The 15,895-nt window shown below is 39.2% G+C and overlaps 1 protein-coding gene across 4 annotated transcripts in view; it reads left to right on the top strand.

Annotated features, from left to right (window-relative positions):
• GAS2 (growth arrest specific 2) overlaps nucleotides 1-13,608 on the top strand; it is a 127,950-nt gene extending 114,342 nt beyond the window's left edge. For 3 of the 4 annotated variants that reach the window (XM_059388558.1, XM_059388549.1, XM_059388567.1), the window contains one exon: nucleotides 11,800-13,607. In XM_059388558.1, the coding sequence (XP_059244541.1) occupies nucleotides 11,800-12,018 (219 nt within the window). In that variant the 3' untranslated portion in view covers nucleotides 12,019-13,607. Of the gene's footprint in view, nucleotides 1-11,799 lie in introns of all 4 variants that reach the window. The other variant, XM_059388577.1, reaches the window with a different exon arrangement.
• Nucleotides 13,609-15,895: the final 2,287 nt, after the last annotated feature.

The following is a 15,895-nucleotide window of genomic DNA, read 5'->3' as shown; positions in this document are numbered from 1 at the left end:
ACAAAAGCAGGCTAGGAATTTTTTTCTGGCCAGTCTCAACAGCCAGATTTCTGACTCAAGGCTCTGTTCCTGTTGGAGGATTGTTTGTCACCATCAAGGGCACAGTGATAGTTCAGCCTTCACACGAGGGTTTGAGGATTACATTCTCCCTAATGTACAATTTTATTTTCAAAGGCAACAAATCACAAAACTGGGAATCAAAACACCAGGGCTACATTCTTGCTGTGTGTCTGTGAGCCACCTACCAGACCTTTCTGAGCCACAATTTCTCCATTTGTGCGATGAAAGCAGTAACAGTAGCCTGAGGAACGACTGGGCAGATTGATAACAAAATGAAATAATTGAAGAGAAGGTATGTTGTAGACTGTCAGGGGTCCCTCCTCTACAGTTTCCCATTAGAGTGGGAGATCCATTGCTAAGCACTCTGGGTGTACCTAATTTCAACTTTTCTGTATGGGTGAAACATCAGGCTCAAATTCAACTACATTCTTCCAAGCATGAATTAAAACACTTTGTTTTTTTGGGTCCAGGACACATTTAGAGCTGAGCAATATGATCATCCGGGAGATGCCGTAAAATGTCAACATGTATTCCTTGAAAAAGAGAGGCATTGTCCATGGACATAGTCTAGATAAGAAAGCAAACAATCATAACCCCTGGCAAAGCCCCTTTGGGGTATATAGTTAAGTGATAATGAATATTGTCTTTGAAGTGGGGGAGACTCAGGTTCAACTTTAAACTTGGTCACTTCCCAGGTAGGTGACTTTGAGTGATTTACTTCCTCTTTCTGGAACTGCCATTTTCTTATCTGTCAATGCAGATAACAATGCAATCCACCTAGAGTTGCTGAAATAAAATCTGTGAGAAGCTTCCTATCATCATCACAATAACAATATTAATATAATAATAATAATAACAAAAACAAAAACAGTAGCAGATGATTGTTGGATACGATGTACTAGGCAATGTTACTACATGCTTACACATTCTTGTCCAAAAAATTCTATGGTATAAACTGTCGCGGCTGGCACGACAAATCGACCAGGAATGTGAGGGTAAGAGGATGAAGAAAAGAACTCAAGAAGAAGAGAGATGGGGGCAGGAGGAGCACTGAGGAGGATGTCCAACAGTACTAAGTTGATTCAAAGCATTAAGGCCATATATATAGTGATGTTACAATAGGAGAAGCAATACACCTGTGTCTAGTTAAACAACCACAAGTTCCCATAATAAGTTTCACAAGTAACTATAAGCAGACCTTGTGATGCCAAATGGCTGATGCCAGTACCATTGTTCTGTATTGATACAGCAAACCTGAAAGTAATTTATGGGCTGTACTAGGGCAGCAAGGACCAGCCACGAACTTATGACCCCAACCGAATTGCTACTCAACTTTTCCTGTCCTAAAACTTTTGGTAGGTTATTCGGACATTTTTTTTTAAAAGATTTTATTTATTTATTTGCCAGAGAGAGAGAGAGAGGGAGAGAGAGAGCATGCGCAAGCAAGCACAGGCAGACAGAGTGGCAGCAGAGGCAGAGGGAGAAGCAGGCTCTGGCCGAGCAAGGAACCTGATGTGGGACTCGATCCCAGGATGCCAGGATCATGACCTGAGCCGAAGGCAGCTGCCCAACCAACTGAGCCACCCAGGCATCCCAGGTTATTCGGACTTTAAAGGAGGCGCAAGTCAGGGCCTGGTTTGGTCCCCGTCTCAAGCCTTATTGCAGCCTCCCACAATAAACATTCTGCAGATGAGAGAGTGAGGCATAGAGAGATTAAATCGTATCTTAGGGCCATCCAGATAATCAGTGGTAAAGGTAACCAGGTATTCTGGTTAAGGACAAAGCAAATGGCAGCTTCTCTCTGCTGACTGTTGCATGTATTTCTGAAGCTTCATCTAAGAAAAGGGCAGACAGGACTTTAGGAAGACAAAAGTGAAACAATAAACGTGAAAAATGTTGTTGCAAACCAAGTGATAATTCCAGCTTGTCTATTGGGGTAATATGTAACCATTCATAATTTCAATTTAGAGGGGCTGAGTCGAATCTCCAACCTTTGACAAGGAAGCCTTCACATGGCATCTGTGGCCAGCAAAACCTCACTCGCCCTGTTAACAGGTGACCTTTTCAGTTACCTTGAAGATGCTGGGAGCAGGTTTCAACGTGCAAACTAGCAACTAAACACCTGCCACCTTACGCCTCCATGTGTCCACGTACCTTAGGCAGGCAGCTGAATTCCCTACTGCCCGATTTTGAGCATATGCCATTTCAGGATAATATCAGTTGATGACAGAGTCTGTTGTTCTATAAATTAATTTAACACTCTTTCTCTGGAGAGCAGATAACTGCATTCTAAAAACAATATTTTCAGTGAAGTTACGATAGCTTGTAAAAACACACAGCGAGTGGGGTTGATGAGGAGGTGTTAGGAAGCATATGATATCCCAGGAGGCTATACTGATTTAGATTTAGGTGGCTTGCTCCTCGAGGCAGTCAGTGTCAGAGACAGTTGTCTCTTAAAGCGATGGCTGTGGTGGAGAGCAGTTCACGGATTGGGCAGAAATAGGAGCCATTGTGGTCAATGTTGTGGGGAAGGGATTAATGAGACCCAGAGTTATGCTGAGGGACCCAAGACACTGAAGCATTAAAAGAGAAAAAAGGATTGTGGGTCTGTTCAAATTTTCTATTTCTTCCTGTTTCAGTTTTGGTAGTTTATAGGTTCCTGGAATTTATCCATTTCTTCCAGATTGCCCAATTTGTGGGCATGTAAGTATTCATAATATTCTCTTATAATTGTTTGTATTTCTGTGCTGTAGGTTGTGATCTCTCCTCTTTAATTTGAGTTCTTTCTTTTCTTTTTGGTAAGTCTGGCTAAGGGTTTATCAATTTTCTTAATTCTTTCAAAGAACCAGCTGCTAGTTTTGTTGATATGTTCTATTGTGTTGTTTTTTTTTTAAAATTTCTGTATCACTTATTTCTGCTCTGATCTTAATTATTTCCCTTCTTCTGCTGTTAGGGTGTATATTTGGGGGGAGTGAAATTTTTATTAAGTAATTTTTTACTATGATAAATGGTATAGTCTAAAAACTGCATTCCACATGTAATGAGAATCTGTGAAGAGAGATAATGAAAGGAATAATATACTTGAAAAAAAAAAAAAGAACAATATACTTGATTCTGGATCCATTCAGGACATTTTCTTATTCTCTCCTCCCTCCTTTGTCTCTTTTCTGCTTGTCCTGTCCATTGCTCTACTGATTCTTAATTCAACCTCCCTCTCTCCTGTATGATTCCTGTTATTCTTTGACCCAAATGTATCTTTCTCTCAAAGGAATTCTCTAATAAATACATCAAACCTTTAAAGGGGGGGGGGGCAGGGGAGGCACCTGGGTGGTTCAGGCAGTTAAGCGTCTGCCTTTGGCTCAAGTCATGATCTCAGGGTCCTGGGATCAAGCCCCGCATCTGGCTCCTTGCTCAGCAGAGAGCCTACTTCTCCCTCTCTCTCTGCCACTCCCTGTGCGTGTGCTCTCTCAAGTAAATCAGTAAAATCTTAAAAAACAATGACAACAATAACAACAACAACAACAAAAGGAATTCTCTAAGCAGTAGTTAATGTGGATTTTCATTCACATCCTGGTTTTCTCAGACTCTCCCTCATAAAGACAAATCATTTCATCTTTTCCTTTTTCTTTTCTGTAAATAATAATGTCTTCTACGTATCACACATTATAATTGTTGTCAGGTATACAAAGCTGAATAGGATGTTGACCTTTTAAAGAGGTCACAGGAAATTAGAGAAAGATGGACAAGAAAATGAGGGAACAAAATATAACAAGTACTGTGCTAGAGGTCTGTGCAGGAAAATCTCAATCCCCACCCCCCACCCCCAATAATCTGAAGGTTGGAGAGTATGAAAATATTCTATAAAGGTGGTGATGGCTGGATGGAGCATTAGTAGGCATTAACATTGTTTCTTCATTCATTTAAAGGAGCATTTCTTGAGTGCCCATTGTGTACTTGGAACTGTAGTAGGCTGCCAGGGGCTGAAATTTACTAAGGAATAGCCTTGCCTGGCACTCAGTAAAAACTCAGTAAATGTTTTTTGAATGTCCAAAGAAAAGGACTCACTTTAATTTACCTGGTGAATATGGAACAATTCTCTGCCTTCTCTCTAGATCATCATGAACTTTTAGGGGATTCCAAGGAGTCCAGAATATTTGTGGGTTAGGTAATTTGGAGTGAAGGCATGGACACTGACAGGCAGGGCCACACAATAGCTGCATCGTTGTGTAATGTGTAACTCGGACAACAGTATGTGATCATTAAGGCATAGCGAGGAAGAAGGTGGGAAGGAATAGTAGCAGAATCATGAAATGCTTTGTGTGAGATAGGAGAGGGGGTTTCAGAATCACTAGCAAGTTGTTTCTTCAAATTACGTGTGCTTCTCCCCACCCTCGAGATGCAGATTCTGCCCTGACCCCGCACACGTGTGTTCACCCCACTGCTCTTTCACAATCTTTGCCACAGGCTTCTTGTGCTAATGGGAATGAGTCATATTCCTCAGGTGAGCGGGAGCTAAAAATGGCTAAGAAGCACTACAGACAATGGAGACAATGGAGACCCATGCTCGGGTTTTTAAGCAAGGCAGTGGCCTGACCAGATTTTCCTTTTAGAAAGACCCATCTGGCTCTGGAGTAGAGGGTGGAGTAGTGAAGAGTCAGAGAGGATGAGGGCTTCCTGCTAGGAAGCTTTCACGTCTTAAGGGGCTACTGACAACAGTTTTCAGAGAACTTGACAGATACTCCTGTTTCTCTGTTTTCAAGGTCAAGGACCTAAGATTCAAATCAGAATAAAAAAGACTTATCAGTGTTTTGCTGAGAAGGAGGTGACACCTGAAATGTTTCATAAGAATTATGATTTAGGACAGATGCAAATATTCACACATATTTCCTGGGGAATTGATAAAATAATGCTATCAAATATGAATATGAAGCATATAAATTATGTTTATCCAAAGACACTTCTTTTACTTATTGTTTGTTTTTGTTGGTGCCTTTTTTGTTCATTTCTTGTATAATATAGCTCTAGTTAGCTTGGTCATCTTAAAAAGACATACATCATCAATAAACCCATAATATTTTGGGTGGGTTTCTCTTACATGACTTTTTTTTTCACTTAGTGAAACATAAGATTTTCTATGGTTTACATAGATATCAGCTGTGCCTTGTTAACAAAAAGTGAGTTGATGTTCCCAAGAAGAAGAAAAATACATATTTTCCTTGCTTTAAGCTCCTTAATACCAACACATAATGTAATTCAAGTCTGTCTCTCCAAGCTACAAAACTAAGGGGAGAAAAAATATCCTTTCTGAAATCCTTTTGTATTATAAGAGCCAGAGCTCTGAACCCCTATACCACAGTGACCCCAGTGACCCCAGTATTTATAGAGAGCTGTTGGTGAATCATTTCTACAACTTTAAAATTTTCTGTTGTGTTCTAACTTGATATGGGAGAATTATTTCCTTTCAGCCATTTTTTTTTTTTTCCCCTTTGAATTAAGTGTCTGGATGAGCTACAGAACTGGTTGGTTATGAGATAGTTTTTTACCTTATAATGTTAGGAAGATAAGATTGAAAGGTGGTGCTAAGGAAGCCGGCCTTAGATTCCACATTGTAGCCTTACAAAATGTACATTGTATCCAGTAAAAGAGTTTACTGGGCATGTTACGAACCCCTGCTGGATCAATATATCAAGCGATTCATCCATCTTTAAATATTGGATTTATTTTTAGAATAATAGTTTCTGGAAGACTACAGCTCTTTAGTTGTAAGCCCCTGTGCTAGATGAGAGATAAAGGAGATGCGATTTCTAGCCTGGCTCTCTCTTCACTGATTTGTACACCTGTGAAATGGGAGCATTGCCAATGGTTTGAGTGTTGTTTTTTACTCATTTTAACAAGGTGTGTTTGTAGGTCACCAGATACCTAGTAGGTGCTCTAATATTATGACTCTGTGTCATCTAAGGAAAAGGGGTTCCCTGCTGCTGGCACATACGAAGAGGCCTCCTTGGAAAATGACACATAATTACATCATAAGAGAACAAGGCATAAGGCAAATGCCCTTGATAAGGGTGGGAATTTTTTTCCCATTACCAAAAGGAATTATTAAAAAACATAACTTTGAGACATATGGTTCTCTTCTTGGGCAAGGAATGTATACTACTCACAGCTACCAAAAAAGAAAATATTTGCATGTCTCCAACAGCCCAAATCTGTCTGAATTTCTCGAGGCCATTGGGAGAAACGTGGACAGATTTTTTGGTATTGTTGGTTTTTTTTCCCCCCTTTCAGCATTGAAAGATGTTGGTAAGTCAGTAATGAATCCTCTTCCTTTCAGTAGGACCAAAGGCACAGTGAGGAGTGAGGTCCCCTGGAAAAACTAGTATCAGCCAGAATACGCTTAACATGCAAACACTATCGCTTTGCAACGTGCAGTCTTGGAGAAGATTTGTAGCAATTCTAACTTATTTTTCTCTCCTTGAGAAGACACACACCAAGGAAAACCAATACTAAATACTCAATTGTCATGTGCACGTATGCTACCAGTCAAGAGGAGTCGTCTTTTGGAATGGAGAACACAAAACTACTCAGTATTGTGAAACACAGAAAATAAAGGCACTGTAACTGTACAGATGATCAAAGCCTAGTTCTACTTACACTGACAGCTATCTGGCTATAAATATATTCTATCCTATTACCTGCACTTGACACAAGTTTATTTCTGAAGTAATTATAGGACCATTGCAAGATAACCTTCTGAAATGAAATTCGATGTTTATATGGGGTTTATTAGAACATAGCACCATAAATCATTTTACATGGGCATTTAATTTGCTTAAGCTGCTGATTACTGTTTCTGACATTGACAGTTCCTTGCCTGTGCTAAATTTCACTAGCAAGTAACTAAGCAAATATTTTATAGAATCAGTGGGTGTGACCTAATGGGAGAAAATAATTCTTATTCAGCTCTGCCATTGATTTGTGGTGTGATCAAGCACAGATGGCTCGAGGACATTAGTCCTTCTTCTAAAAGCATCAGTTTTCCCATCTATAAAATGGAATAATTCTGAAAATGACATCATCAGCTAAGCAAAGTTAAGTAGAGCCTGTGGAAGCATACACGGAAAAGAGTATTAATACGATAACAATATTGATACTATTCCGAGCTTGTATATGGGAAATTTAAGAAATGAGATGCATCATCACTCTCTCTGGAGAGCTCACACATTATTTTTATTTTTTTTATTTAAAAATTTTTTTTTTTTAAAGATTTATTTATTTGACAGAGAGAGAGATCACAGTAGACAGAGAGGCAGACAGAGAGAGAGAGAAGGAAGCAGGCTCCCCGCCAAGAAGAGAGCCCGATGTGGGACTCGATCCCAGGACCCTGAGATCATGACCTGAGCCGAAGGCAGCGGCTTAACCCACTGAGCCACCCAGGCGCCCTCACACATTATTTTTAAAGATTTTATTTATTTGACAGACAGAGATCACATGTAGGCATAGAGACAGGCAAAAGTGGGGAGCAGGCTCCCTGTTGAGCAGAGAGCCTGATGCGGGCCTGGATTCCAGGACCCTGAGACCGTGACCTGAGCTTAACCCACTGAGTCACCCAGGCGCTCAAGTGCACACATTATTAAAAGAGGCACGCAGGTAAATTGACAGTTACCGTAGACGGAAACAATGAATCACGGGCAACCTAAAGAGCATACAGGAAGGAAGCATTCGCTTATCTGGTAAGGAAGGAGATGGTGAAGAATTTTTCAGGCAGAGGTGATGTTTGAATTAATATTTGTAGTCCTGGTAAGCAGGGAGGGCAAAACAGAAAAGACACTCCACATTTAGGGGCAAACATGCAAAAGCACGAAAGAAAGGCTGTGCCATAAGGGAACATAGAACTAAAATAATTCATGGGTCCCCAGAGCTCAGGGAAGGGCAGGTGAGGCCAGCAGGAGAGGTCTTGGTGTAAAGGGAACTGAATATTAGCCTGTGGCGGGGAGGGAGCTAGTGAAGGCATTTAGGCAGGAGACAATCCACCAGGCACTTGCGGAACTCCCTTCGGTGGAAATGGATTTACTAAACCAGACTCAGCAAGGCTGGAGGCAGTGAGATCCTTCCAGTGGCCCACTGAAAAGAATGAGGTACTGAAATGAATAACAGTAACAATAACATAGACCCTGAGAATCATTTGGGGGATAAATGAATGGTTTTGGAGTCTGACTAGTTACAGAGAATGCCCATCCTGTTGATTCTTTTAGGAAAAGCCTGTGGAGCCTTCTAATTGAAGCGGGAAGGTAGTGGGCTTGTTATGCCCTTGCATTTGGAAGCTCGGGGAAGAGGCAAAGTCCAGAACTATAATTTGAGAGATAAAAGTAGATAGTAGAGAAAACCGCGAGGTTCCAGATACAGAGTGGTCAGAATGGGAAAAGCAGTGGAGAAACGACAGAATCCTTCAGAATCATTTGCAACAACAAAGCTTAAAAGTAGGCAGAAGAAATAGCACCTATGAAAGAGACAGAGAAAGTTCAAGGGGAGAGGTAGGAGGAGGTGCAGGAGAGAGAGTCTTGCTCTAGAGAATAAAGCAGAAGGGAAGGATTGGTCAGTACTAATCAGATACCTTGCCTGAGTGATCATGAAAGATACGGATTAAGAACCATCCGTTGAATTTGACAATTCGAGAAGTCAATTCCCTTCAAAGTTTAGTCAGTAAACAGGTGGGGGAAGAATTAACTAATTAACAGGAAGGTGGAAGCAAAGACATCAGGTGTAAGCTTACCAGAAAGCTCAGTTATAAGGAAAACATATGAGAACAAAGAAAACTGGTATGGAAGGAGCAGAGTTTTGCTTTGTACAAGAGTGAGAGAGGCTTGGGTATGTTTATGCCCTGAAAGCTAAGGGTACAGTGAGTTGGAGAGAGAGAAGAGAGATGTGATGTTTGATTCAGGATCTTCTGCATGGTGGTAATGGGAATTAAGATATATGGGGAGGAATTGACTTTGGACAGGAAGACTTCTTTCTGTGATGAGGAAAGTGGAGAAAAGGATAAACATAGATTGGAGTAAATTAGCCAGTGGAGGTGCTGAGAGAGGAAGCCATACCTGATGATGGTGAAGCCATCAGTAGAATGAGAAGGACAGAGATGAGTAGTGTGTTTGAGAATAATAAGGAGGAATAAGAAATTGAGCTAACCAAACCAAAAGGATCAATTAATTGCAACTGGCCTAATGTTACTAATCCCCGAGATGAAAAGAGTTCTTCCAGCAGGAGTTCAACTTCTCTACTGTGATTTAGAAGATTATACAGTTAATTCAAGGCTGGGGTTTTTAGAGTAAGCACTGTGGGGGGTGGGCAGGAAGAGTTGAGAGTAGTGTGGTTTATAGCAGGTTAATTTGCTATTAGGTTAAAATAGTAGGGGTTTAGTTTGTGGACATTGGGATGGGCGTTATTATTATTATTTTTTTCTTGAGACTTAGCACATACTAAGATAAGACATGGAATTTAAATCTCTGCCATCAAGGGTGTAAGTGCTTATGGCCATGAAATCTTAATCCCCTGCTTGAAACTGTTGTTCAGTTTGACCACTGACCTTCTTAGAGAATTATAGGTTACTGCTTAACTGTTGAAAGGATATGGAAGATGAGATGGGCAGAAATTTAATTCCTATGTTCTTCACATTCTGCAGAACAGTTTCATGTTGGATCCACTTTGCACACGTGGATTCATTAAAGAATCTGCAAGAAGGGTTTGTATTTCAATGATTATATATGCCAGGCAGAAAAACATTTCTTTTCACTGTTTTCCAGAGTTAGCTAATTATCTAAAAATTGTATGGACTGGTGGTTCCTTCTGGTTGAAATAGTCTGCTCATAGGCGAATTTGGGCATTCTGCCAGGCATTCATAGCTAGGAAGCTTAACGACAACTCTTAAATGTAATTTGCAGGGCTAGGAAGAACCAGAACATCAACAATAGGCAAAGCTGTTTTCTAGAATAGTGGGAGAAAGGGTCAGAATACTGTTTGAATGCTCGCCTTTGCAGTTTTTGTCCCAGTAACTCCAAGTTTTGGAAGCAAGCAGTAGAGACACACCAGAAGCTTGTGGGAATGAAAATGGGTCAGTCGAATTTTAAAAAGCCTTGATGGATTCTGCCGTACAAAGAAGAACAGTTGTGGGGCAAGTATTAGACTGGAGTCAGGAAATCGGGGCGCTAGTCTCAGCAAATTACACCAAAGATCTGGGCCTCAGGATCTTCATCTGGAAAACAAGATCATGGTATTATTGGCAGGACCAGGGGAGGCGAAAGAGATACAGCCAAATCCTGACTCCTTTTGCCTGCTTCATATGACATGACAAGGCTTCCTGTTGAGATTTTAACGAGTAGATCCTGATGTCAAAATAAGTTTAAAAACTTCTAGCTAATGTTTCTGAAGGTCCTTTATTCTAATTCTATTCTAATTATAATTGTTATTCTCTCAATGAGAATAACCAGTAGAGTAAAATTTAACTTCATCCTTTTTCACGAGTCTCCATTTTTATTGATATCCAGCACATTGTTACTTTGTACAACATCTGAAACTTCTTCACATCAACCACCTGTATCAGGATTTATCTTGAGTCCATGGGTGGATTTCTGGGTGTCTGCAAAGCCCCTAAACACACATGCAGATTTTTGTGGATACAAGGATTCAAAAAGAGTCCAGCACTTCCATCAGATGCTCAGCAGGTAAATGAAAGCAGTAAGCAAAAATCATCTTCCACTTGATGGGAGAAAAAAAAAAAAAAAAAAAAACAAACTCCAGATCTTCAACTGACACAGCAAGAGAAATTCAAGTAGATTTGATAGCTTCTGTGATGAAAATGATTCCTCAAATTCCCTCACACATCACTATATGTCCTTCCCAAGATTATATTGCTTTGTGGGCAGGGAACAGAGTCAGCAGGTTCTTTGATGATGGAGGAACAGCTCCCCTTAACCTTACATTTTCTGATATTTGAAAGAAGCCAAGATCAAATTCTTTGGCTCTCCACGCCAAACCTCTGCAGCTCTGACATGGTTTTGCTAGATCAAAAGAACCATATATTCTTCACTTTTTTAACCGGCAGCCTTGTTAATCTGGAACTCTAGATGGCCCATGGGCCTGGAAGGTAAGTTATTCTTTTAAGCAATTAGGTTAAAAAAAAAAAAAAAAGTAAAGAGAAACAAATGGCCATTCAACAACATCTGACCTTGAAGGGCTCAGTGCCTGGAGAAGACTTCAGTTTGGGGGGTACTTTTCCATTCTATTTCATATTGAGTATTTGTGTGACTATTCACATGATAGTCAATGGCAGACATTTCCATGGTCTTTTGGGTCCTGGTTCAGAGGGGAATAACATGGTGAGAAGAATGTAGCACTTAACTGAGGCAATGGGCAGAAAATGGGGGCAGTGATGAGTCTATAATGGAACATCAGAGAGAACTTTCCAGACACATTCAACTAAACAAGGGGTTATACATAGATCCCTTAGATTCCCATAGCAGGGTGATGCTGGATCCTGGGCATGTGTGCCCGTGATCCACATATATGGGAAAGAGAAAGCCTCTTTCACAAACTATGTAAACTCAGAGGCTGGGCACCAAGTAGGAAAACAATGGGGCATGAAAAACAAGACAGACAAAAAACAGTAACAGGGGTAGAAATGAAGGTGGATTTGAGATACTGTAAGAATTCTCAGAACATAATCCTTTTGCTCTTCTTTCATTTCAGATGCTGCACAACAAACATGTCATGGTCCGTGTGGGAGGAGGATGGGAAACTTTTGCAGGGTATTTGTTGAAACATGACCCCTGCCGGATGCTGCAGATCTCCCGTGTCGATGGCAAAACATCCCCCATCCAGAGCAAATCTCCAACCCTTAAGGACATGAATCCAGATAATTACCTGGTGGTCTCTGCCAATTATAAGGCTAAGAAGGAGATTAAATGAAACTAGTTGGTCGCTATAAGGGGACTCTCATAATGGCCTGTACCCACTTCTCCAGTGTAGTCAGTTTAGTCCACACGCTCTGAAAATTACTTTGAAAAAAGGAGTAACAGACAGAAAAATGTCATTACTATTGAAAAATGTTCAGAGAGTAGCACTATTTATTTTGTTGCTTCTGTAGAAAATGACCAATTAAATTCTAAACTCAGATTTAAATTAGAAAAATTGTAGGCAAATTATTATTTTTCAGTATGTGAACACAGTATTTAGTACATGTTAGAAATACAATCCTAGCTAGAGATAAAAACTGCTCTTAGAAGAAAATATTTAGGATTTCTAGATCAGTCAACAGGAAGTGCCTGCCTTATGTCTACAAAAAGCACCCCAGACACTTTTATAATTGCAGGCTTTTTAAGCCAAATTTTAAAAAGGTGACAATTAGTGTGATAATATGTACTAAAAAATCTTCAATCACACCATGAATAAGTGCAGAACGTTCACAACAGTAATACTTTACTGGAAAGGCCACTTTAGAAAAGTTTACATTCGCTTGGAAGATGCCTTAAAGTTTATTCCTTATCTATGACCAAATATCTGGGGTACTTTTGGAAGTTTTCAGTACACCCTTTAGAAGATCGCTTATGAAGTATTTCATACATTCCTAAGCACATGGCGGTGTTGAGACTGACTTAGTGTAATTCACACACATAAGCTGACATACGTTTATATTTTGACAGTAAATTGTACAGTCAAGTGTTCATTGACTTCATGTTATTTTAAAGCATTTTCTTATGAAAATATATCTTTAGTTAATCCTACTTTGCTATGCTGTCTAGTAAAGTAAGTACACTGTAGCTTATGTTGTTACAGACTCATGTATACCCTTGTATACCTAGGACAGGGCTGTTTCATACCCATAAGCAGCAAACTATTGTCCTCACTGATTCAAAAATTAAAAAGATAAATTTAAAAAAAATTACCTGTCTCTATATCGATGCTTCATTCCGAAATAAAGATTATCAAGTGGCGACTTTCCCGGAGAGTTCTAGGAAGGGTCAAATTAGGGCTAGCTAGTGCTTCTTCACTTTGGGCAGCTGGGTGATGGCATTGTTTGTTCCCCTGGGCAGATAACCTAGATATTATCATAGGTAATCCCTTAAGTGCTATCTTGAGTATCTTAAGTATAGGCAGAATTAATTTGTCATTCCCTCATTTTTCAACAACAACAAAAAATCCACCTTTCTTGCTCCAGTAAGTCAGGGAGGAAGCGTTTGTCACATGACTGATTTAGTTAAAGTGTATACAACCTGTTATTTGTGAAGTTTTTAAACAACAGGCATTGTATAATTTGGTGGTACTGGAAATGGTGGTAATTGTTCTGGGGGAAAAAAAAATTAAAGTTTTGTCAGAAATAAAATCCCCTTGGAACAGTAATAATTGTAGTATATTTTAAAATACATTGATTTGATTTTTATGTTCCTAAACTAATATGAGCATTGAATTTCTCTGTATCTACAATAATGTTTTCAACAAAACTTTCTCCAGTGCTTACCTTTTTCCATAAATAAACCTATGTCTTTTTTTGTTTGTTTGTTTAGATTTTATTTATTTATTTGACAGAGATCAAGTAGGCAGAGAGGCAGGCAGGGGTGGGGTGTGGGGTGGGGAAAGCAAGCTCCCTTCTGAGCAGAGAGCCTGATGCAGGGCTCAATTCCAGGATCCTGGGATCATGACCTGATCCGAAGGCAGAAGCTTTAATTCACTGAGCCACCCAGGCACCCCTATATCTATATCTTTAAGAATTAAAATTAATTTCATTAATTTAGTTTAAAAATGTATAGGTTAAAAAAAATCATTTATTTTGTTTTCTATGCTAATGTGCCAAATTACCAGAAACTTAGTAGCTTAAACAACACAAATTTATTGTTATAGTTTCATAGGTCAGAAATTTCGAGATGGTGTGGCTGGCCTAAAATCAAGGTGTCAGCAGGGGCCTAGGAGAGAATCCCTTTGCTTTTTCCGCTTTACAGAGGCTGCCTGATTTCCTTGGCTCATGTCTTTCCTCTGTCTTCAAAGCCAGCAATATAGTATCTCAACGATACTACTTTATTCACATCTCTTTGGAACCACAGGTTGGAAAGATTTTCTGCTTTTAAGGATCCACGTGATTAGATTTAATCCATCCAGATAATACAATATAATCTCCCATTTTAAGGGCATTAACTGAATTACATTTGCAAAATACCTTTTGCCATAAATATGCAATGGTGTCAACCATTTAGATTTTTTTTCTAACTTCTCAACTGTGTTTTATAGGTTTTAGTTCAAATCTTTTACTTCTTTTTCCCAAGTATTTTCTTCTATGTGATGATACTATCATTGAAATTATTTCTTAATTTTCAGATTATTTATTATTTGCACATAGAAATAGCAATGACATTTTCATATATTGGTTTAGTATTCTGGAACCTTTCTTAACTCCTTAGTTCTACAAATTTGTGTGTAGCTATTTAAGGATTGTCTGCATGAGATGCTTGGTATTTTTTAACCTATTTAACCTATTTTAAGTATGTCTGTTATTTATACCCTAGCTATCTGAGAAATGTAGAATGAGAAAATACATCTTAGGAAGTAGGTATAGAGTAAGGAGTTAGGATAACGTGACTTCTGACTTCTGTGACAAAACCGATTTCAGAAAAATAGCTTAGAAAGGGTCAATCTGTGTGCAAAACTAATTAGGTCCATTTGAGATTATATTCGAAGTACTTGCAAAAATGTAACTAGAATGGATTAATTTGAAACTTAAGTATGGTGCTATAAGAATAGGCAGTGTGATCAAAGATATAATAAAGTATAATATCCAGGTCAAGTAATTTATGAATTTTCAGTTCTCAGGCCATAATAATCCTATTTAGAGGCAATATTTGCAAAATGAGACATATCTAGAACAAGGAGAACAGGATAATAAAAAGGTTATGTCATATGAGAAATTTAAACTGTTTGAGTTGTTGGAACAAACTTCTCTGAATCAACCCAAAACTTGTTCAAAATTTGTGAAATATACAAATGCCTTCTAAGTGGCTTTTGAGAAAATCAAAGAAAATGGCTATGGAGCCACATTTGCATCAACTTAAAGCACATGCGATAGTCATGGGGATTTGAGATGCTTGTTTGAAAATGTTAAAAAAAAAAAAAACACTGCACACCTTAAATGTCAACACAGAGAGAGATGCCTAGCTACCTACCTCTTGGCTTACTGACCTATTTACTCAGATATTACTTGAAACAAAAACTGACAAGTTACTTTTTCTTCTAAGGGCGTAGAATAATTCTTAGCAAAGATAAACACATTGAACTGTTGGAGGAGAAAAGGAAAATTCAAAGCTGATGTCAATTCTCCTGGGGTACCAAGGAGGAAAGCTAGACACTTTGTATTATTTTGCTATTTCTCTATGAAAACAGGAAACTAACAATATCATCTCTCCTTTGGAGTATAGAAAAAGAACCATGCCTAGCTATAAATTCAGAGATTTTATGAACATACCAAAAAGCCATTAGCTCTGTTGTTCTCGTTCATCCCAAAGAGATGAAAGGGTCATGGTTTCCCTAACCATTCACCTAACTTCTAATTATTTAATACGTAGTGAAGATGAAACTTGTTAAAGAGGGAACCCGGGTGGGTCAGTGGGTTAGAACCTCTCCCTTTGGCTCAGGTCATGATCCCAGGGTCCTGGGATGGAGCCCTGCATTGGGATCTCTGCTCAGCGGGGAGCCTGCTTCCCCCCTCTCTCTGCCTGCCTCTCTGCCAGCTTGTGATCTCTGTCAAATTAATAAATAAAATCTTAAAAAAAAAAAAAACTTGTTAAAGGACAGCCAAAGT

The sequence above is a fragment of the Mustela nigripes genome, chromosome 1 (genome assembly GCF_022355385.1).
Source record: "Mustela nigripes isolate SB6536 chromosome 1, MUSNIG.SB6536, whole genome shotgun sequence".
In the NCBI taxonomy this organism is placed as follows: Eukaryota; Metazoa; Chordata; class Mammalia; order Carnivora; family Mustelidae; genus Mustela; species Mustela nigripes.
The sequence above is the reverse complement of the archived record's forward strand: the minus strand, read 5'-3'. Positions and strand labels throughout refer to the sequence as shown.